The sequence below is a fragment of the Platalea leucorodia genome (genome assembly GCF_965183815.1).
Source record: "Platalea leucorodia genome assembly, chromosome: 4".
Classification (NCBI taxonomy): Eukaryota; Metazoa; Chordata; class Aves; order Pelecaniformes; family Threskiornithidae; genus Platalea; species Platalea leucorodia.
The window spans coordinates 62,045,375-62,067,463 of record NC_138826.1 but is presented as its reverse complement, the minus strand read 5'-3'; the positions used below and the strand labels follow the sequence as shown (position 1 = coordinate 62,067,463).

General features: G+C 43.2%; 2 protein-coding genes across 6 annotated transcripts in view; one reads left to right on the top strand and one right to left on the bottom strand.

Annotated features, from left to right (window-relative positions):
- Positions 1-1,629: 1,629 nt before the first annotated feature.
- YARS2 (tyrosyl-tRNA synthetase 2) lies at positions 1,630-21,074 on the top strand (the record flags this gene model as incomplete). Of its 3 annotated transcripts, none has more annotated exons than XM_082310458.1 (6): positions 1,630-2,450; positions 3,473-3,640; positions 5,593-5,748; positions 6,083-6,253; positions 6,711-8,708; positions 11,315-13,187. In XM_082310458.1, 5 exons carry the CDS (start codon positions 1,642-1,644, stop codon positions 6,868-6,870), a joined length of 1,464 nt encoding a protein of 487 aa, XP_082166584.1. In that variant the 3' UTR covers positions 6,871-8,708; positions 11,315-13,187. The 3 variants fall into 3 exon arrangements, with proteins under 3 accessions (XP_082166584.1, XP_082166583.1, XP_082166582.1); XM_082310457.1 differs by lacking the exon at positions 11,315-13,187 and adding an exon at positions 21,015-21,074 and having other exon boundaries at positions 1,642-2,450; positions 6,711-7,321; XM_082310456.1 differs by having other exon boundaries at positions 1,642-2,450; positions 6,711-7,321.
- Positions 13,331-22,089, bottom strand: part of DNM1L (dynamin 1 like) — a 41,451-nt gene continuing 32,692 nt past the window's right edge. For all 3 annotated transcript variants that reach the window (XM_082310455.1, XM_082310453.1, XM_082310454.1), the window contains 4 exons: positions 20,330-20,497; positions 19,542-19,651; positions 14,458-14,617; positions 13,331-13,625 (listed from right to left, as the gene is read on the bottom strand). In XM_082310455.1, the coding sequence (XP_082166581.1) occupies positions 13,569-13,625; positions 14,458-14,617; positions 19,542-19,651; positions 20,330-20,497 (495 nt within the window). In that variant the 3' untranslated portion in view covers positions 13,331-13,568. The remainder of the gene's footprint in view (positions 13,626-14,457; positions 14,618-19,541; positions 19,652-20,329; positions 20,498-22,089) is intronic.

The following is a 22,089-nucleotide window of genomic DNA, read 5'->3' as shown; positions in this document are numbered from 1 at the left end:
CATGGTTTCCTCGTGATTTCTTTTAATGGTGGCAGTAGCAGTAGCATTTTAAGCATTGTAGTTGAATTCCAGACAACAGACTCTTTAAAAACCATTAGGAGCCACTAGCAGCCTGCCTACACCATTACTTATGCAACCATACAGGAACTAACAACGTAGAATTGCATGAGGGCAAGTGCAAACATACATAAGGCTCTACAAATATCGCTAGTTATACTCCTAACTTGTAAGGGCACGTAAGTCCTACCACCTGAACTACAAGCCAGTTCAAATCCTTATTTCTGGGATAATTAATTTTGCGTATTCTCTGTTTATTTAATAACAGGATTCTTACAGCATGGACTTTTAAAGACTTGCACTAAGGATTACAAGATCAAGTTCATTCCTTGGCACTCAAACATTACCAAATAATTGAAAAGTTTTGTGAAACTTTTACACTAAAGAAGTCAGAACATTTCAAAACACAAATTAACACTGGAAATTTCACATGACATTACAGAGCCAGTTACCACTTGCAGGAATTTCTTAAATAAACGGAATTCATTTGCTTTATGCAGCACTTCCAAACTTCCAAACCCAAAGAAGTCAGAATATTTCTTCACAAGAGACTGTTGACTCCGCTTGGGGAGTTAAAGCCGAGGTGGCAGTTCACAGCTCTACCTTGTTGAAACCATTCTTCTTAGGTGTCACAAGTAAAAGGGAGACAGGCGTCAAGTGAATTCCAACCAGAAAAGTAACAATTTTGACAAAACTAGGAAAAGCTTTCACTGTTCACCACAACCCATTGTTGGAAAAGTGGCTCGCGCTTCAACTTCACTACAGTCCCATTTCTTAAATCTGACAACTACCACCCCTGGATACAGTGCAAGAAGTTAAAATTGCTTCCTTCGCGTTCATTACAAGTAAGGCCTGCATCGTGACACTTCAGGCTGTTTAAGACTGCAGAATGTATTTCTGTGTTCTGCATGAACGACCGCAGATCACGCATAAAAGTATCCAAAACTTGCATCTGTCAGACTTGACTCCCTGTGCTTGTATTGGTGCCAAAGTGAAGATGATTGCCATGAGAAAAACAACACATTCGTAAACAGACCTTCTTGTAAACTGAGGTCTTAAACAGTTTTTAAATTCTCAGTCTTTAGCAGCTTACAAAAAGAATTGCATTTCTGTTCACTGATGAAACGGGGAAGGAACTGAATGTGGTAAGAAAACCTTCACTATATCGGCCCAATATCGTACAAGCAAGCCACGGGTGTTAACAGCAGTCTCCTGTTTTTCATGCAAGTTTCGTCAAAGCTGCAGAGCTGATTTCCAACGCAAGTATTTGAGCCTGAAACCAGTTTGAAATCCCGGCATTTCGGGCTGGAAGGCAACTGAAGAAGGAGCCAACACAGCGCGCTTCTGTCTGCATCGCCTTTAACACCCCGCGGGACGGCCGCCGGCCTGCACCACTCCCGCCGCCGCCCGTTACAGCCTCCCCGCGACCCCACTGGCACCACACGTAGGGGTGCCCGGCCCGGCCGGCGGGGACCGCCCCGGGGAGGGGAGGCGGCGCAGGGAGCCCCTCCCCGGCAGCAGGGGCTCGGCCCGCCCGGCCCTCCCGCCGCCGCCCCGCCCCGATCCCAGCGTTCCCCGGACAAGATGGCGGCGCCCACGCTGGGGCGGCGGTGCGGCCGGGCGGCGGGGCTGTGGGGCGGCCCGCGCCGGGCGCCGCCGCCGCTCCCGCTCCCGCTCCGGCGGCGAGCCCACGAGCAGCCGCGGCGGGCCCGCGGCGCCGGGGGTCTGCTGGCGGCGCAGTGCGAGCGCGGCCTCTTCCAGGAGGTCTTCCCGGCGCAGAGCGCGGAGGAGCAGCTGCCGGGGCTGCTGGAGCCGGGCCGCCCGCCCCTCACCGCCTACTGCGGCTTCGACCCCACGGCCGACTCCCTGCACGTCGGGCACCTGCTGCCCGTCATGGCGCTCCTCCACTTCCAGCGCGCCGGCCACGACGTCATCGCCGTGGTGGGCGGGGCCACGGCGCGCCTGGGGGACCCCAGCGGCCGACAGCGCGCGCGGGAGCCGGCGTCGGCGGAGCGGGTGCGGGCGCAGGCGCGCGGGCTGCGGGCCGGGCTGCGGCGGCTGTTCGAGAACCACCGCGAGCTCTTCTGGGCGGCGGGCGGCGGGCGGCTGGGGCGGGCCGCGCTGCTGGACAACGCCCGCTGGCTGGGCCGGCAGCCGCTCCTCGACTTCCTCGGCGGGGCCGGCGGCCGGCTCCGCATGGGCACGCTGCTGAGCCGGCAGAGCTGCCAGGCGCGGCTGCGCAGCCCCGAGGGCATGAGCCTGGCCGAGTTCCTCTACCCGGCGCTGCAGGCCTACGACTTCCTCCACCTCCACCTGCGCCACGGCTGCCGCGTCCAGCTGGGGGGCGCCGACCAGATGGGCAACATCATGTCCGGCTACGAGCTCGTCACCAAGTACGCCCGGGCCCGGCGGGGCGGAGGGCGGGCGCGGCGGGGGGGGCCCTGCCCTCGGCCCGGGGGGTCCGGCCCGGAGGCGGTGGGGGGTGGCGAGGCGCGGGGTCAGGGCGCCGGGAGTCCCAGCTCCCTGGCGGTGGCAGCCCCTAAAGCACCGGGAGCAGAAGCCGCCCCTCGGGGGGCTGGCGTTAGGCAGAACTGGGGCATTCGAGGGGAAGAATTCATTGTCCCGACCGTGAGCCGGGCAGGGACGCGCGTTTTGGCCTTTTCCCTGAAACGTTAACGAATCTGTAAGAAAAGGGACGCGTTCTTGTTTTAGTGAATGTGTTTGCCCAAGAGCCGAAATCAAATATCCTGAAACGTGGGGCAGCATCGAGACAAGTCTGGTGCTGGCAGACGCATTCCAGTGTAATCACACCGAAGTAGAGGCAGTTGTGGTGTATCGGTAAAGGCGGTTGCATTTCTTCTCTTGGAAATAAAATGAAACTTGATGGTGGTAATGATGATGAGCTTTTGCTTATCCACCAAAGTTGGTGTGGGTCTTACAGAATTCGCAGAAGCATACAAGCAAATCAGTGAGTACGTGGCAATGCTTCTACTTCGGTACGTGTTTGACTGTTACAAGATGCTAGAGAATCAGCACAGAAGAAAAGCCTTACAAGTGTCCCAGCCACACAAGCAGCTTCAATTAGTGCTCAGAGCAGAAGACAAAACATACAGGACACTTGCATTTGCTAGTGCTGTTGCTCGCGAAACTGCTTGCTTAAAGTATGTAACCTTCTTTGTACACACAAAAGAACTTAAATTTTTAAGTTCAAGGTTTTTTTTTTTTTCTTAAAGCACTCGTCACAGAACAGTGTTCTGGGATCTTTTGTCCCACCCCCACCCTAGCTTATTTAACTGCTTTATATCAAGGACAGAATCTCAAAGAATGCTTAAGTTTTACTCAACTTTACCAAGATGTGATTTTTTTTTTTTTATTATTTTTTTTTTTAACATGTAGCAACTCTTCTCCTTCTCAGGATGACAGGAACAGATGTGTTTGGAATTACTGTACCTCTTATTACCAGTACCACTGGAGATAAACTGGGAAAGACTGCTGGCAATGCAGTTTGGCTAAACAGAGATAAGACTTCTCCATTTGAGCTGTATCAGTTTTTTGTCAGACAACAAGATAACATAGTTGAAAAGTAAGTAGTTTTCCTTTTCTTGCTTTTTGTCATTGTTTATAAAACCTGATCCTAACTGTTCTCTGTAACTGTTTTGTATGGGTATGTGCAATGGGAGCTCCTTGTAGAAGTATATGTTAATTATAACTGTGTGTTCATTAAATAGACAGGCATGACTTGTTCCTCAGTATACAGGAGAGTGGAACCTGTCTCCATGTGCTGGCATATGCATCATAAAATTAGAGTGTGGATGAACAAACAAGTAAAGCACAAAACATTTTGTTCTGCTAGTGGGGTGACTTTATCTTATGAGGCTTGTTAGGTTCAGTACCGTAACATCACGGTATCAAGTGAAATCTCCCCTGCTGAGTAATAAGCAACTGCAGTTTAGTAGGTGTCAATTACTACAAGCTTTTACCTAGCATGAGGTATCCAGAAACAGCACATTCTAATTGCAAGAAACTACTTAACTGGTTATAAAAACAAACACATAAAGTTTAGCTTCTAGAACTGCATCACATTAAAAACTGCATCTCCCTGAGCAAATTGAAATACTGCCTTCTTAGGAAAAAGCCAAGAAGTTCCTATTCATGATTGTATTAGCTGTCTAGATTAGCAGTCTCCAATTTTTTTTTGATCATGTGCCCCATCGGTAAAACAAATATTGAGCATGCATTCCCCAATACATATATATTTACTTATAGATTATATAAACGTGCTACAGAAGTTCTAAAATTTTCTTCCTGCACCCCAGTGGATCATCTTGCATCCCTCCTGGGGTGCTGGCACCCCACTTTGGAGACCACTGCTCTAGATAAAAACATGCCTAGGAGACAGTGACACGGCCCAACTACTACTTAAAGCTGTAGCATGTACAAAGACAAAATTCTGAATCATCATTACTTAGGGTAGAGCAATTCCAAGGAGCAAAACCGGGTCTTGGATTCATTGTGCTATTTCTGAATCCACACATAACTCATATTCTTACTGACCAGTGTAAAAATATTAAAATCTTATAATGAGAACATCAAAGCGTAGCAAAAATACAAGAAATACCATTTGTCAGGTTGCCTTCATTGATGGCTAGCCTCCCTGCTGGTGTGCCGGTTACATGGCTGAAAATAAATAGCGGATAGCTTTATTCAGGGCATTACGTTAATTTTAATAAGTTGCTCTATGTTCTCTTTTAAATCTGCTTTTCTTTAACCTCCAATATTACTGTCCAATCTGAGTACTCATAAACCTCAGACACGTACTTCCTCTTCACATTGTGACTGTCTCATAACTAAACTTACCTGTCTCAAAGGTTTCTGCCCTGAGATTTCAAATTTAGGTTCTGCATCCACAACAGTTTTCAGTCTGATAAGAAGCCTATGTGGGTGCTTAACATTAAAACATGTTATGCATTCAGACTTTGTAACAGTAAAGGTACCTTTTTTAATACACTGCAAGTCCATTAAAATGGACTACACTTAGATATGGACCTTTAAATTCTTGATTATCCTACATAATCTTCCTGTTGAGATAGTCACTCATCAATACATAGCATAGTTCTGTCCCATGATTACCACAGAAGGGCAGTGGTATTTTGCATTAGCATGTTGTGCAACTAATAAGAATATAATATAAAACCTTGTTAATTGACACACGATTGCAATAAATCCTGTAAAGTAAATGTTTCAGGAGAAAACCAAGTTGTTGATTGCAATACAAGCTTTATAAAAGCATTTGACGCTATCTTACGTCTGAAGACACTACCCTAAGTCGAACAGTAAATAAAATGTGAGTTATCTTGGTAAGCTGGAGCATGTGGGCAAAAACAAAGAGTTCTTTGAAAGGACAAAATATCTGTAATACGGATTTCTTAAATTGATTAAGAATCATTTTAGTGTACTTAATGAAGTTTGAACGATAAAGGCGGGAAATCTGTAATGATGGCTATATAGACAAAATATTTTTTTCCTTGCTCGTAGATACCTGAAACTCTTCACCTTCATTCCTCTTGAGGAGATTGACCACATCATGGAAATGCATGCGAAAGAACCTGAAAAATGGGGCCCTCAGAAGCGACTTGCTGCAGAAGTAACCAAGCTTGTTCATGGTAGAGAGGGGCTAGAATCTGCTAAGAGGTGAAGTTTGATTTGTTGAGCAGTTTTCTTTCAGATTTATTCAATGGTAATTATCCATAGCTTTTCAGGGACTATTTTCATGTAGTTAGTTGTTGCTCAGCTATTAAAAGAGAAAAATGTAGTAATCATCCTGCAGACTTCAAAATACATTAACAATATAAAAAACGATTGCAGTGCAGTGGGTTACGATAACAAAAAAATTGGGGTGTACTTCAGGTCCTTCAGTTACTATGGAGCCTCAGAAGAAGCTGGGGAGGGGAACCTGTTCAGTTGAGCAGTACTTTGTGTGAGGATGAGACTAGCACTGTCTTTTGAATGACCTTTGTTCTCACAGGTGTACTCAGGCCCTTTATCACAGCAGCGTGGAGGCATTGGAAGCTATGTCTGACCAAGAGTTACAGGAACTTTTTAGACAAGCTCCTTCAGCCGAATTGATGCTTGAACCTGGAATGAACGTTCTTGACTTGTGTCGCAAAGCAAATGCCATTCCAGATGGACCTAGTGGGTATGTTACCACCTGTGCTATTCAGTAATACCTCACGTAAACAGGTTGTAGTGGCACGCTTTCAGGAGTTAAACGATTAGGACAGTCAAATCAAGGAGACACAGGCTAGTGATCTACATGCCAGCATTAAAGAAGAGGGGAGCAGGTGGCCTCATTCCATTTCGAGGTGAAAGTGCGGGATAATGCAGTCTCATGTACCTTAGCTGTAAAATCTACACCTGATGATAGGCTGTTGCACCTAAGTTTCCCTGTACCTCTCAGAAAGAATGGGAGTGGTAGAGGCCAAGGTTAATTTCAGTCACTCTCGACCTGGACTGAAAGTAAAGTGCAAGAGAATTAAAATGTATCAAATTATGGATCCAACCAAAAAAACCTTAACTGAACTTTCAACACTTAACAGCAATAAATAGCTGCTGCTTGCAATTACCGGCTGTTGTTTTTGCCTTTTTTTTTTAAGGTACCAGAAAATTACAGATGGTGGAGTTTCAATAAATGGGATTCGAGTAACTAGTCCTGAGACTGTTCTTATCCTTGGACAGCATATTCTCAAGAACGGCGTATCCTTGCTTAGGATTGGAAAGAAAAATTACTACATTATAAAGTGGCTGCAGTTGTGACAACAGAACATCTCCCTAAAACAACGTATCGTTTCGACTCTGTTGCTCGAAGAGCTACTTGAAGATGTTTCGACACTGTGCATTACTACGCAGCTCACAGACTGCCCAACACCATAGTTCCATTCTCAAAATACACCAACAGAGTTCAGATAAAGGCAGCTCAGTTACACCACTGAAGAGACTTGTAGATACTCTGCCTTATTCAAAGCACCATTCATAAGAGGATACGCACAAGAAGATGGAAAGATTAATTTCAGAGTCCAAAGACGGAGATGCTCTTCCCCTCCTTTAACAACCTTCTGTATTGTAGGAGGAGAACAGTGGCCAGGTCCTCCACAGCATCATCCACAGCAAGATGAGCAAAAGCATATGTGAAACCAGTACTGCGTCCAGAGGATGCATGCTGCTGGCCAGTGAGACTTCGTCTTAACAGAGAAACCTGCATAAGTGGGTAAGGAGAACCAACCGACGGTCAACATGTTTTTTTCTGAACAGGTCTGCTTTGATGGAAGCTGCAGAACAGTCACAATAAATGAGTAGAATGATTCAGCCCGAGTACGTAAGCTTCGTATTGGCTATGTGTGGGGACACGTTGCAAAAAAGCTTTCCAGCCTTAATGGGGTAACATAGAGCAAATTCAGCTGTTGAAGCCTAAGAGACCACAGGCCCTTTCAAAGCTTAAATCGGCCTGACGAATCCCTTTTATGCCTCCTGTGTGCTTAGTGTGACTTGCAACGTGGGTGACACTCGTTCTGCTTCTTAAGTCCTGTGAATTACACAGATGCATCTGTGCTATCTCGAATCTTTATCGAAGGGACATCCTGGCACTAGTTCTGTGGCCTCTACGGTCAGTTGCAAGACAGCGTAGTATGCCAGGAGATTTGAAGCATGTACAGGAAAGCTTTTCTTAATTTTAGAGGCCTAGGAGTTGTGGGGGAACAGCAGCACAAGGCTGTCTGCACCAGGACACAAGTGAGGGAAGCTAGAGCGCTTCTGCAATCGAAAAAGCCAGACCTTTCAGCTAGGGCAACGTGCAAAAGCCGCACTTCTTCATGAAAGAGCAGAAAGCGATCCTACTGCTGACGGCCCAGCCAGCGTTTGGGATCATAGCTTCCTCATTTTCTTGTAAAGACGGCATGAAAGTGAGAAGGTACTCGGAGAGTTGGTGGAACAGCAACATCTCCATTTAAAGGTAGTATTGCTGTATTGCTCCAAAACACCACTCCCACCCCCCAACTTTTGTATTACTAGCCACTACAGCTGCTCCCACACCTGGCATCAGATCAGCATGGAGTGCACCACCTTGCTAATGTCCCTTCCCATGGTGGGGCTGGGGATTGGGTTGCTTGGGCAACACAGGTGCCACAGTACTTGCAGCCGGGTCACCTGAACAACAACAACAAAACCCACACGTGGTGACCAAGATGAGTTGTAGCACCAGCCCCTGTTTGAATTCCTTAGCACTGGTTGCCTGACTGAGAATACAGTAATGCAGCTGGCTGGCTCAGGACTTTTTTCTTGAGGGACCCTCCCTGCCCCAGTGCAAACACATAGGAAAGCCTCAGCCTGTCCCAGGAGGTGACTGATTGCTTTGGGCCTTGGCTGCAGTGCTGTTTTCAAGGTGCAGGGTAATCCTCACTCTCGGGCCACGCAGGATCATCTCCTAGGCCGTGAAACTCCTAGACAATACAGCTTTGCTGTCACAGCAGCCACAATGGGAGAGGCCTTGATCTGAGCCACCTGAACGTGGTATCTCATCACCACCTCTTGTGTGGTTAGAAGTCGTGGCATTTCACCTGGTTTAAAAGCACCCAGCCTCTGAGAACAAGAGGGAAATGGTAAGAAATGTTAGCAAGTCTCAAGAATCCAGATATTCTATACTTGGGTGGGGAGTTTCTGTTGGTTTTTTAGGTGGGTTGTCGTGGGTTGGTTTGGTTTGTTGGTTTGTTTTTTTTAACTTGATGTGGATCAATTTGATGTGATCAGCTTGATGTTGGCTGTATTTGCAGTGTCAATCAAGATTTCGGTAGGAACACATTACAGTGGCTTGCTGCTTATACATCCCAGGGTCTCCAGATTATTAAACTGCAATATGGTAGCACTTTCAGTAGCTCACCACATGGAGTTATTGGCATTAATTTCAGTTCCTGGATCCCACTTCTCTGCCTGATAATGAGATCTCTCCATCCTCATCTCTGTTATATAGCGAAAAATAAAAAGTAGTCGAGTCATTCCTACCTTAAAAAAAGCTCTACGTATCCTGTTAGCTCTCAGGGCCAGTTTGTGTTGCTCGTTACTCTGCCTTAAGCTGCAGTAATGATCAGCGCTATCCTGGAGAAAGCGCGTGGAGGCAAAATCACAGCCTTGACCTGAAAAGGGTAGAAGGAGGGCAGGGAAAGTTGAGTTCATCCACTTGACATAGCCGCCTTGTTCCTGCAATGGCAGAAGCATTACAGCAACACAGAACCACACACCTGGAAACACAATATACCAGTACACACCCAGGTTAGCCTCCAGAGAAACACAACACATCAGGTTTGACACTCACTTTCTGCTTGCGGGAAACAGGCTCCTAGGAGTAAAGTCATGTTTCATGTCCGATCTCTCGCCTGCCTTGTTTCCTGCATCTCCAAATGGCGCAGATACACATCCACCCACCAATTTCAGCATTTTTTTAAAACTATTAGTACCCACTTTGATCAAGTATTAAAAGGATTTTATTTACTGCTACACGTACAAAATAAAAAAGGGAATGAAATTCTTTGCACACAAGGTTTTAAGAAAGATCCATGAACGCCAAGAAACGTAGTCCGTGCTTCCCTCTGACCAGCTCCTAGCGATCCAGACCCTTCCCTCACTCTTTCCAAAGAAGCAGCTGGACACAACCGCTACTTTGCATGACTGGACAGGGTATCGCAACCGAGCGGTTGGACACTTAGGCCGAGAATGAAGGATGACCAAAAAAACACGTCATCTTCCTTAGCCTCCTCTCGTTTCCAATATACCCCAAAACAGATACGTTCAGGTAATCGGAGACATAGCTTGTTCCAACGCAAACAAGTCGTAACTAACATTAAAGATTTTGACGTGGCTACAAATGTGTGATGTGGAAGCACAAGAGGAAAAGTGATGATTTGGGCCAGATGATAGATAGTAAAAAAAAAGAAAGAAGAAAAACCAGACACATTTGTAGAGCACCTAGGGACAGCAAAAAACGGGAGGACTTGACTGTAACATTATTGTGGCAGCCAGCAATGAAGAGGTAAGGGGTGAAAGGGTGTGCAGCAAGTAAACTAAAAGGGAGCTAGCGGAGCACGAAAGCACCTTCACCAGTTTAAACAGCGTCACTGGGCACAAAACCATACTCAGGTGGCCGACTCTGTTTTTCTCTGTAACTCTGAAGTATTAATCATCTAGCTCTCACCTCAAAGCACACAGTTGAACTGGCAACAAGTTAAAAAGCAGAAGCATTCGAGATCTTCAGTATCTACAGAAGCGCTAGCTAGCCATCGCTCTCACAGCCAAAGGATTTAACTGTGGAAAAAAAACAACACCCAAGGTAACGCAATTCAAGTTACCAACAGGGGCACGACTGACTGGCAAGTTGCTTCCCCTGCTGTCTTCCATAAAGCAGGGACCCGAGTTTGCAATATCCACGCTGGCATCTTTCAAAGCCAGTCCTCCACAAAGCAGAGGGTAAAGGCAAGCGTTACTAAGTTTTGTCATGGTTACTTGAGAGTTCAGTTTGAAGCACACGGACACCCCCCTTACCCCTCTATTCCACTAAGTGAAATTTGAAACCGACTACAAGAAAGGCCAAGGCATTTATTGACAAACTCTGTTCACATAGGGACACTATGTTTTATTTACAGGAGTAGCACACACAGGTCAGGTATTCATGTCAACCATGTACTAGTCTAAACTTAGCTACGGTGGTTATTCTCCCCCATGATCGTGTCTTTCACTGCATAGCAAGTTACTGTAAGTTAGCTGAAATTTGTGCATTGATGACAAAAGTATTTCTAGTTTAAATGAAATAAGGTGTGAACTAGAAGACATTTGTAAACCATCAGTCTAATCTGGGAATTGTTCAGCTGCTGCCTTCATGAGGCTTTTTCCCATGGTTTCCTCGTGATTTCTTTTAATGGTGGCAGTAGCAGTAGCATTTTAAGCATTGTAGTTGAATTCCAGACAACAGACTCTTTAAAAACCATTAGGAGCCACTAGCAGCCTGCCTACACCATTACTTATGCAACCATACAGGAACTAACAACGTAGAATTGCATGAGGGCAAGTGCAAACATACATAAGGCTCTACAAATATCGCTAGTTATACTCCTAACTTGTAAGGGCACGTAAGTCCTACCACCTGAACTACAAGCCAGTTCAAATCCTTATTTCTGGGATAATTAATTTTGCGTATTCTCTGTTTATTTAATAACAGGATTCTTACAGCATGGACTTTTAAAGACTTGCACTAAGGATTACAAGATCAAGTTCATTCCTTGGCACTCAAACATTACCAAATAATTGAAAAGTTTTGTGAAACTTTTACACTAAAGAAGTCAGAACATTTCAAAACACAAATTAACACTGGAAATTTCACATGACATTACAGAGCCAGTTACCACTTGCAGGAATTTCTTAAATAAACGGAATTCATTTGCTTTATGCAGCACTTCCAAACTTCCAAACCCAAAGAAGTCAGAATATTTCTTCACAAGAGACTGTTGACTCCGCTTGGGGAGTTAAAGCCGAGGTGGCAGTTCACAGCTCTACCTTGTTGAAACCATTCTTCTTAGGTGTCACAAGTAAAAGGGAGACAGGCGTCAAGTGAATTCCAACCAGAAAAGTAACAATTTTGACAAAACTAGGAAAAGCTTTCACTGTTCACCACAACCCATTGTTGGAAAAGTGGCTCGCGCTTCAACTTCACTACAGTCCCATTTCTTAAATCTGACAACTACCACCCCTGGATACAGTGCAAGAAGTTAAAATTGCTTCCTTCGCGTTCATTACAAGTAAGGCCTGCATCGTGACACTTCAGGCTGTTTAAGACTGCAGAATGTATTTCTGTGTTCTGCATGAACGACCGCAGATCACGCATAAAAGTATCCAAAACTTGCATCTGTCAGACTTGACTCCCTGTGCTTGTATTGGTGCCAAAGTGAAGATGATTGCCATGAGAAAAACAACACATTCGTAAACAGACCTTCTTGTAAACTGAGGTCTTAAACAGTTTTTAAATTCTCAGTCTTTAGCAGCTTACAAAAAGAATTGCATTTCTGTTCACTGATGAAACGGGGAAGGAACTGAATGTGGTAAGAAAACCTTCACTATATCGGCCCAATATCGTACAAGCAAGCCACGGGTGTTAACAGCAGTCTCCTGTTTTTTATGCAAGCTGTGTTAAAGATATAAAATGTGAGCAACACCATAGTAAACATTTTTACTTTATAGGAAAAAGAGAATCTGCTTGAAAAGTACATGCAAGTGTGCTGGCTGGAGTTTAAATAATTTTTTATTCATAAAAATTAAAATGTTTACTTTTTAAAGGCTAGTGTGATCAATATTTATCCATCTATATGAATTATAATCAGAAGAAAATAACTCATCAACTTAATTTCCAACCTGAAATTCCTTAATTTTAGGATTGTCCTCGAAAACAAAACAAAACAAATAAAAAAGCTACTTACAGCACAGTAAAATCTCTTCGAAAGTAACTGTAATCTCTGGTATAAATATTGCAATACATCAGACTTTGTTTCATACTGTCATACATTCCAAAATTCAGAAGAAGTAGTGGGGATCCCCTTCTCCCTGGCCAACTTAATCTGTTTTTAAAACAAACACTTAGTATCCCATAACAGTTTTGAAATGCGTTTTTATTTTTCAGTTTTGCCAGAACAAATTTACTATTGGATGGTCCAGGGGCTTGGTCCCAGGGGGGAGGAAGGGGAAGGTGTCCTTGTACCTGATTATAATCCCCTACATTTATACACAAGCTCCAGTGCACATGAATAACTTTGCACCCACTTTTTAGTAGGCCCTTATTGTTCGCAAGCTCCAGGCTAATTCTTCCTACATGATACTCCATTAAATGAAGTTCAAAGTTTCCTCTGCAATTTTAACAATTTGGGGAAAAAAAATGGGGACACACATACATAGTAATACGGTAGACATCTCTACTGTGCTATAAAATTGATACCTCCATCTGTCATAGTGCATGCAATATATTCATGAAAGAAAATACTCGGTGCTCTCTTCTCTTCACAGTATTTAAACTTCTACTGTAAAAGCAGCTTAAAACTATGCCACAAGACTACACCGTCCATCTTAACCACAGGCAACCTGTTTAGCAAGTCAGGCACTGGAACTTGACTGGTTTTTCCCCAAGTTCAAATGAGACTGTCACTGAGACAGTAGACTTGGTCTGCTTTAATTTGCACCAGAAAGCTGGTAAGGAAACATGTAGAGCCATTTATTATGTGGATTAAATACGACTTATTTTTGCAAAATACAGCATATTTTTCTGTTTGCAAATCAAACCAACTGTCTTTACATGAGCAGATTTACACAGTTGCAGTACACAGATAAGAGTTCATAAATAAAAGTTCTACTCCGTATACCATGCCTAGCAATTTTCAAGTCAATGATGTAACCTCCAATGCATATAAATAGTGTGGCTGGTACCATCTTCACCAAAGATGTGTCTCACGAATCTCTGCAATGATCTGACTGGCTCGCTGCAGGGCCTGCATGCAGAAAGACAGAAAAGCCAAAGTTATTTTGTTTTTCTAAAGAGATTTCTCAAAGAGATAGCAGCAGCAGTCTAGGAAGTGTGACGTTAAAAATCAAATTAAAGCTAGTAATTTTCATTATGAAATGAGTGGTAACGACCTGCAACAACACTGATTAACAACTCTCAAGCCTTCCATCTGCAAAAGAAAAAAAAAAAAAAGGGCAGACTTTTTCACTGCAGTTTTAATGCTTTAAACCTTCCTCAAAATAAAATGTAAACTGTACCTATTTTATATCACTTTATATCACTCTGATACACCACATAGTTGAACAATGAAGAAATGAAGAGTTCTGTAACACAGACATGTCACAAACATGCTGTGATACAGATGTACACAGGGGTCATCGTAAGTGAGTCCTAACATTGCCACTGTTCACGATGCGGAGTACTGTCTAGTTACAGCGGCGCTTGGCCAGTAGGCTCTGGTTGAAGCATACACAGGAACAGCACTTAAAACACTGTAAGCTCAATTGCCCAAAAGAGAAATGCTGAACACTATGAAGTAAAGTTAAATAAAAGCAAATTATTAAAACCAAATGTATAATTGAAAAGAACACCAGATTACGCCCAAAATATAGTTTAAGTCGCCTCTTCCCAACTGCTCAATCTACATAATACTTTCTGATCACATATTGCTTTTCATTCCTCTAGCAGAGAGAAGTAATACACTGGCATACTCCTAAAAAGCAGCAAAGAAAAACGGAAGGCGAGTCTTCCAAAAATCTCACATTTATATGATTTCAATTTAATTAACTGCTCCTGTGAGCTCCTGATTTTTTTAATACCTTTAGCATGTCAGCTGCCTCTTTCCTACGCTGTGCCATGTCCTCAGATTCCGTCAGAAGGTCATCCAACAACAAGGATTTATACAGCTGGCCTACCAGCTCACTCTGAAGAGTGTCTTTCACATGGTTCACCAGAAAATGCATCACTGCCTTTGGCACACTGCAAGCACAGAAAGATTGTTTCTTCAGAAAGGATTATTCAAAACCAGGTCTGTTCCAGATTGAAGAATGCACAGTGCGAGCAAGTGGCTACACATAACCTTGGCTCAAACTACCAGGAATTTACCACTACCATAAATAAAAACTCTCTCTCTCAAGTAAATGCAGTATCTTGTGCAATTTAAGAGCTGTTGAATTTCTTTCAAATAGAATAGCTGCATTGTAAAGAACACGAATATATATAGCGTAAAAAATAAAATAAGAATAAATTACTTTGCTCACTAGAAACCAATCTGAGTCTCCACTGTGCTAGGCATGATAAAAAGCTAAGTATTTCAACCCTAGAATCAATCTTAATGTGTGAATGAGAAAGGAAAGAGGCAAAGAAAGAATTCATATATCCAATCTTACTTAGCAGATGAACTGAAAACAGGATCACTGTTCAAACACCGGGCCACATTATCTCTGATATCAGAGAGCATAATGTGAGGGTAACTTAAAACTGCAAATTGAGTTTAAGTGTGAAAAACATAGTTGTCCGGAATGGAGGCAGGGAGCAACCAATGAGAATCAAGAACAATCCATCAGAAAGAGACTACAGAATCTGTAGAGCAACATTTTTCAGCTCTATGTCAGGCTAAAACACCTGAAAGAAACCACTGTTTTAGCTCCGATTTCCATGCCACTAAGCCTCCTGAAAAGAATTACAAGTATTGAATCTAGCTGAACCTGATTTCTTTAGGACTTAGCATATGTGTAGCAGTACTCTTCTGAAAAAGTGGGGGAAAATATTTACATGAGTATTGACAAAATCAAATCATCATACTAACGCAGTACCAAAATCTGGGGATATAAACATAGGATCAAAATTTGAATTACCACACCTCAGGTTATTTCATCAGTGACAGTAACTGACAATAAGAATACTGATGGTCATTCCCAACTGAGAAATAAAACATGTTCATTTAGACAACCTTGTTGTTGGTGTAATTCTTAGCAGCAGTATTTTGCAACTAGAGTGAACTGGGAGTTGACATATAATCAGTACTGACTCATTAAGTAGTGACCACATCACTCTCCTCATGGGCCCATAGCCCTAAATCAAGGCAGATAAAGAGTCTTTGCTCATTCTCAGAGTGCTGCAATTCATAGAATCATAGAATACCAGGTTGGAAGGGACCTCAAGGATCATCTGGTCCAACCTTTCTAGGCAAGAATTTGCACAGTCTAGACGAGATGGCGCAGCACCATGTCCAGCTGAGTCTTAAACGTGTTCAGTGTAGCAGAGTCAACCACTTCCCTGAGGAGATTATTCCAATGACTGACTGTTCTCATTGTGAAAAATCTTCCTCTCATGTCCAATCGGAATCTCCCTGGGAGTAACCTGTACCCATTATCCCTAGTCCTCACCACGTGACTCCTTGTAAAAAGGGAGTCTCCATCTTCTTCGTAGCTCCCCTCTAAGTACTGGTACATGGTGATGAGATCACCTCTAAGCCTCCTTTTCTCAAGGCTGAACAAGCCCAGTTCTCTCAGCCTGTCCTCACATGGCAGGCTTCCCAGACCCCTGATCATTTTGGTGGCCCTTCTCTAGACCCCCTCCAGCCTGTCCACATCTTTTTTGTATAACGGGGACCAGAACTGTACACAGTATTCCAGACATGGCCTGACAAGCACCAAGTAGAGAGGGATAACGACTTCTTTATCTCTGCTGGTGATGCCCTTGTTGATGCAACCCAGCATCCTATTGTCCCTCTTGGCCGCAGCAGCACACTGGTCCACCAGGACCCCCCAGGTCCCTTTCCACAGAGCTGCTCTCTAGCCAGGTGGATCCCAGTCTGAGCTGCACTCCTGGATTATCATAGAATGCTTTGGGATGGAAGGGACCTTTAAAAGTCACCTAGTCCATCCCCCCTGCAACTGGCAGGGACATCTACAACTAGATCAGGTTGCTCAGAGCCCCATCCAGCCTGGCCTTCAATGTTTCCACGGATGGGGCATCTGCCATCAACCTGGGCAATCCATTCCAGTGCTTCACCACCCTCATCGTGAAAAGTTTCTTCCTTATATCTAGTCTGAATCTACCTTCTTTTAGTTTAAAACCATTATCCCTTGTCCTATCGCTACTGGCCCATGCTAAAAAGTCTGTCCCCATCTTTCTTATAAGCCCCCTTTAAGTACTGAAAGGCCGCAAAAAGGTCTCCCCACAGCCTTCTCTTCTCCAGGCTGAACAACCCCAGCTCTTTCAGCCTTTCCTCATAAGAGAGGTGTTCCATCCCTCTGATCATTTTTGTGGCCCTCCTCTGGACCCTCTCCAACAGGTCCATGTCCTTCTTGTACTGAGGACCCCAGAGCTGGACACAGTACTCTAGGTGGGGTCTCACCAGAGCAGAGTAGAGGGGCAGAATCACCTCCCTCAACCTGCTGGCCACACTTCTTTTGATGCAGCCCAGGATACGATTGGCGTTCTGGGCTGTGACAGCACTTTGCTGGCTCATGTCCAGCTTTTCATCTATCAGTACCCCCAAGTCCTTCCGGCAGGGCTGCACTCAATCCCTTCATCCCCCAGCCTGTATTGATACCGGAGATTGCCCCGACCCAGTGCAGGACCTTGCACTTGGCCTTGTTGAACCTCATGAGGTTCACACAGGCCCACCTCTCCAGCCTGTCCAGGTCCCTCTAGATGGCATCCCATCCCTCAGGCATGTCAACTGCACCACTCAGCTTAGTGTCATCTTCAAACTTGCTGAGGGTGCACTCGATCCCACTGTCTATGTCATTGATGAAGACACTGAACAGCACTGGCCCCAGTGCGGACCCCTGAGGGACACCACTCGTCACTGATCTCCATCTGGACATCGAGCCATTGACCACTACCCTCTGGATGCGACCATCCAGCCAATTCCTTATCCACCGAACAGTCTGCCCATCAAATCCATATCCTTCCAATTTAGAGAGGAGGATATTGTGGGGGACTGTGTCAAAGGCCTTCCAGAAGTCCAGATAGGTGACATCCGTGACATCCATTATGTTTTCCCAGGTGCAAGACCTTACACTTGTCCTTGTTAAACTTCATAAGGTTCATGTTAGCCCATTCTTCCAGCCTATCCAGATCTTCCTGCAGGGTGGCTCTGCCTTCCAGAGTGTCTACTTCCCCGCTCAGTTTGGTGTCATCTGCAAACTTCATCAGGCTACACTTGATGCCATTATCCAGATCACTTATGAAGATATTGAATAGCGTTGGGCCCAATATCAATCCCTGGGGGACCCCACTTGTGATGGGTTGCCAGTTAGAAAAAGAGCTATTTACCACCATCCTTTGGGTGCGGCCCACCAGCCAATTCCTCACCCACCATACAGACCACTTGTCTAGGCCATAACGCATCAATTTCTCCAGGAGGCTGTGGGGGACCGTACTGAAAGCCTTGGAGAAGTCCAGGTAGACAACATCCACCGCTTGCCCCATGTCAACCGAGCAGGTCACTTTATCATAGAAGGCCACCAGATCTGTCAGGCACGATCTGCCCTTAGTGAAGCCGTGTTGTCACTGCAGAATTAACTTGACAAGGACCATGCATGACTAGACAGACAGACCCAAGATCAACTGAGATCCATCAACACATCTGAGCTTTTGGAATCATGCTCCCAAGTTTGGCTGGGAATCTGCCCACTACATTCTGCTGCTTTATGGTTCTTTACTACCCAGTTGTGGGAAGACTTCTGGGAAATCATGATGAGACCATATAGAGCTATTAGTACTCAAGTAATTCAATTTACATTCTCCTTTCAAGCCCATACCTTGCAAGTTCTACCAAAAGAAGAGCTTAAGAAAGAAGCCTACAGTATTTTGGAAGTCACCTGGCTAAGAGTGAAAGCAACCCAAAACTCAGGTTCAGAGCTGTGTAGGTACAGATACCATTCAAACCATCCAAGTAAGAGCCTGAATTAGTTCTGCAAGTATGATACGGGATAGACATGAGTACCATCTTTGAGAGGCATTTTCTAAAAATATTTCTGAATTAGGTGAGGATTTCCTAACACAACAAATTTATAATGCTTGAGATAGATAGCATTTTATTTTTTTCGTTATATATGCATATTTACTGCAAAGAATGTGAAGGGTTTGTTTAGAGTACGCAAGGAGGTAAGTCTACTAAGTATTAATATTGCAGTAAAATTAAGGTAAACAAAGCAATTCCTTGCCATGAAATACTAAAAATTATATTGAGGAGAATATTAGTTTACTGCTCCAAACCCTGGTTTCCAGATTCCCTTATTTCTCCCAAAATTTTCCAGATATGTGGGAATATATATATATATATATAAATATATATAAAAAGTTAGGTCTTTCCACAAAGACTTAAGCAAAGCAAAGTTTTACATCATTCTTCATAACAACAACAAAAAAAAAAAAGTATGACAATTTTTAAGCAAAACTTTAAAGGCACTTTCCATGGTTGCATACAGCAGAAACATCACTTTTATGCTATTTCCATCCTTATAGCTAAGTACTAGAAAACTTAGCCGCAGTAGTTCCTATTCAGCCTTCCCATTTGAAATAACAGGATGGCAAAGCTAAGTTCTGTCAGGGGTACACAGCACCTAGAGTTCATTCCAGTTATTTGCTGCAAATCATCCATCTGAATTGCAGTATCCTCCAGAAAAGCAGCCATGTCCTAACTAATTAAACCTTTCACTCAATATAATACAGAACTCAAATCATTAAAGAAAACAAGTGTTTCTTCAGGCTTCTTAATTCTGTAAAGGGTCAAGTTCTACTGCTGCTGCCCCTTCTAAAAAAAAAAAAAAAAATTCCTATTTTCTCTCTGCTTACAAACATGATAAAACAACAAGATTATATACATTACTCTTGAGATATCACAACATTTGTATGGCTTAAACATTTCTAGGAAGTTTTGTTTTACCTGTCCTGAATGTTCTTCCTGACAATAAGGAAGTAAGATTTAATAAGTCGTTCAATCACTTCACAATCTCGCTGCTCACGGGCAGAAAGTTTGCGTGCAACAGGTACAGGCTATGTTAAAAAAAAAAAAAAAAAAGCCTCTGTTTACCAATTCTGATCATTTGCATAAGTAAATAAAACTCAAACTGTGGAGTCTAAAATAAACTATTGCTCTTTTAGTCCGATAATTTGATAGATGTAGACTGTCTTGCAATAAACCTCTAATTCTTCAGAAGTAAAATTAGAGACATGTCAAAATCCAGATCTGTGAAACAAAGGTCAGAGTGCACCACTACTAAATTTTTTTTTAAAAGCTCACTAAAGGAACTAAGCTCTCCAAACGCTTAAAGAATCTCCATCTATTTTTAACTTAAGTGGGTTTTGTCTTTAATGATTCTTTTCCTCTAATATAAAATGCCAACTTCAGCAAAAAAGAGCAGGAATTGGAGTAGAGACATGAGCTGAGATTTGTTTCTGTACAAAGAGCAATCTAGACAAGTTCACTTGCACAAGAATTTGTGAAAGGAAGCCAGTTATCCCAAATCATAGGCTGAAACTGGAGGGGGGGGAAGATGAAGGATTGGGCAAACAGGAAAGCAGAAGAGACTGGCTAGAGCTCCCTGTCCCCATAATGGTAACTTTTTACAAAGATATCATATATTAGTAGCAAAATTACAAGATATGGAATTTAGATGTTTTCTTTCCTGAGCCTGAATTACAAAGAGGAGGTGTTTGTCTTTCATGACTCACCACATCTAATAGGTTTACAGCATGTCCTTTTTGAGGACTAGCAGGTAGGGGTGCAGCTGGCTTGGATTTTTCCTCTGCTGATACCTCTTCTGCTTTTGAGGGTTTCAGCAATCCTCTCCAGTTGCCTGTTCCAGGCTCCTGAGACACATCTCCCGCTCCAGGAGCAGCCTGCACAAACAGCACAATGAAGAAACATTGGAGAGTTAGAACCTGGGCACTGCAAAACAGTGTCTAATCAAATCTACTATTAGTAAGCTGTAAGTAAGACTCTCTAAAAATGAGATTTTCATAAGTATATTCCCTTCATTCTATTCTTCACCTTTGTTCTCCCTTTGCTGCTCACAGCTGACACAAAATACCAGTAAAATTAAAGCTTTTAAAACTCGCATTCTTCCTAATAATGGTAGGAAAATGCCTGACACAGAGAGGCTCCCCAGCTTTTTAAGGGTCTACAAATCACTTCTGAAATATGGAATGGTCTTCCTAAATCATTTGGCTTTTACCACTTTTACCATACATCCTTGCAGCAATACAACCTATACTATCAGGATCATTCTGAAAGTATGTTTTGAAGATCACCACAGCTCTTGGAAGACTTGAATTTAAATTCTTTGGTATTTTATTTAACTATAAACTGAAGTTTCTTATTACAACAGTGAAAAAATATGCACATTTATGTTTCCAGGTACCACAGCTATGAACGTATTTGTGCTGCCAGACCTCAATTTACAGAAGGATTTTTTTGTACCAAATCAAAACAAAACAAAGATCTCCATCCTCTGGAAGTGAAGATCGGAGTTTCTAGGAAGGTCCAGACAAAGAATGACTCGCTGATCTCCTGAGAAAAGGACATAACACCCAACTCTTCAACGTTAGGAATCACTGGACAAAAGAAGTATTAATAGATGGTATCCACCACATGTTAAATTAGTATTAAAAAAAAAAGACAATTTATTTTGATGTGGAACAGTGGTAATTTTTATTTTGTACCTTTCTGTAAGCCTAGTATCTGTTCTATTTACTACCGTGCTTTAAAATCTATTGCTGTTTGAAAAACATTCAAGGCTCTGAACTACCACTACTTATGTCTTGTCTCAGATAGAGGAGGAAATAAGCTAAATTAAATTTATCTATTGTGTTTACAACTAAAACACCACAGACTGATCTTGAGTCTGAAAAAAGAGTGAGAAACAAAGCATAGCAAATAGAATACCAACAGCTGCATACTAGGAGGAAAGCCAGCTAAACTGTGCACATCAGAAATTTTATTAAAATTGCACAACTGTTCAGAGGTGTTGTAAAAAAATACACTGTAAGAATTCAAACCAACTTCTGCTAATAAAAGAGAACCATTGATGAGGAAAGCCCCATCACATTATTTCTGATTGCAAGACAGCTATTCAAAATGGCAAAAATCCCTATGCCACTCTCATTCAGTATTACTGTGGAGCCTGCTCTCTGTCTCCAAAGTAGTGTCAGAAACAAAGCTACATTCTTTCACGAGAAGGAGTGTTGAGTATGTACCATGTAACAAAGGACAGTTTTTGTGGGAAACACAAATTAAACCAAATTTGGCAGCTTCCTGCAACTTCTTAAATCACAACAGTATCCTGACAGTAGCTCTTGACTTCTTTTTAATGTTTGCAGCATATCAGAACCTCTAAAACTCTGACAAAAATAATAGTTAAAGTTCTACTACTGACTAGATTTTGACTTTAACTACTTTGTACAGGACTGAAATGGCAGCTTTGCACTAGAAG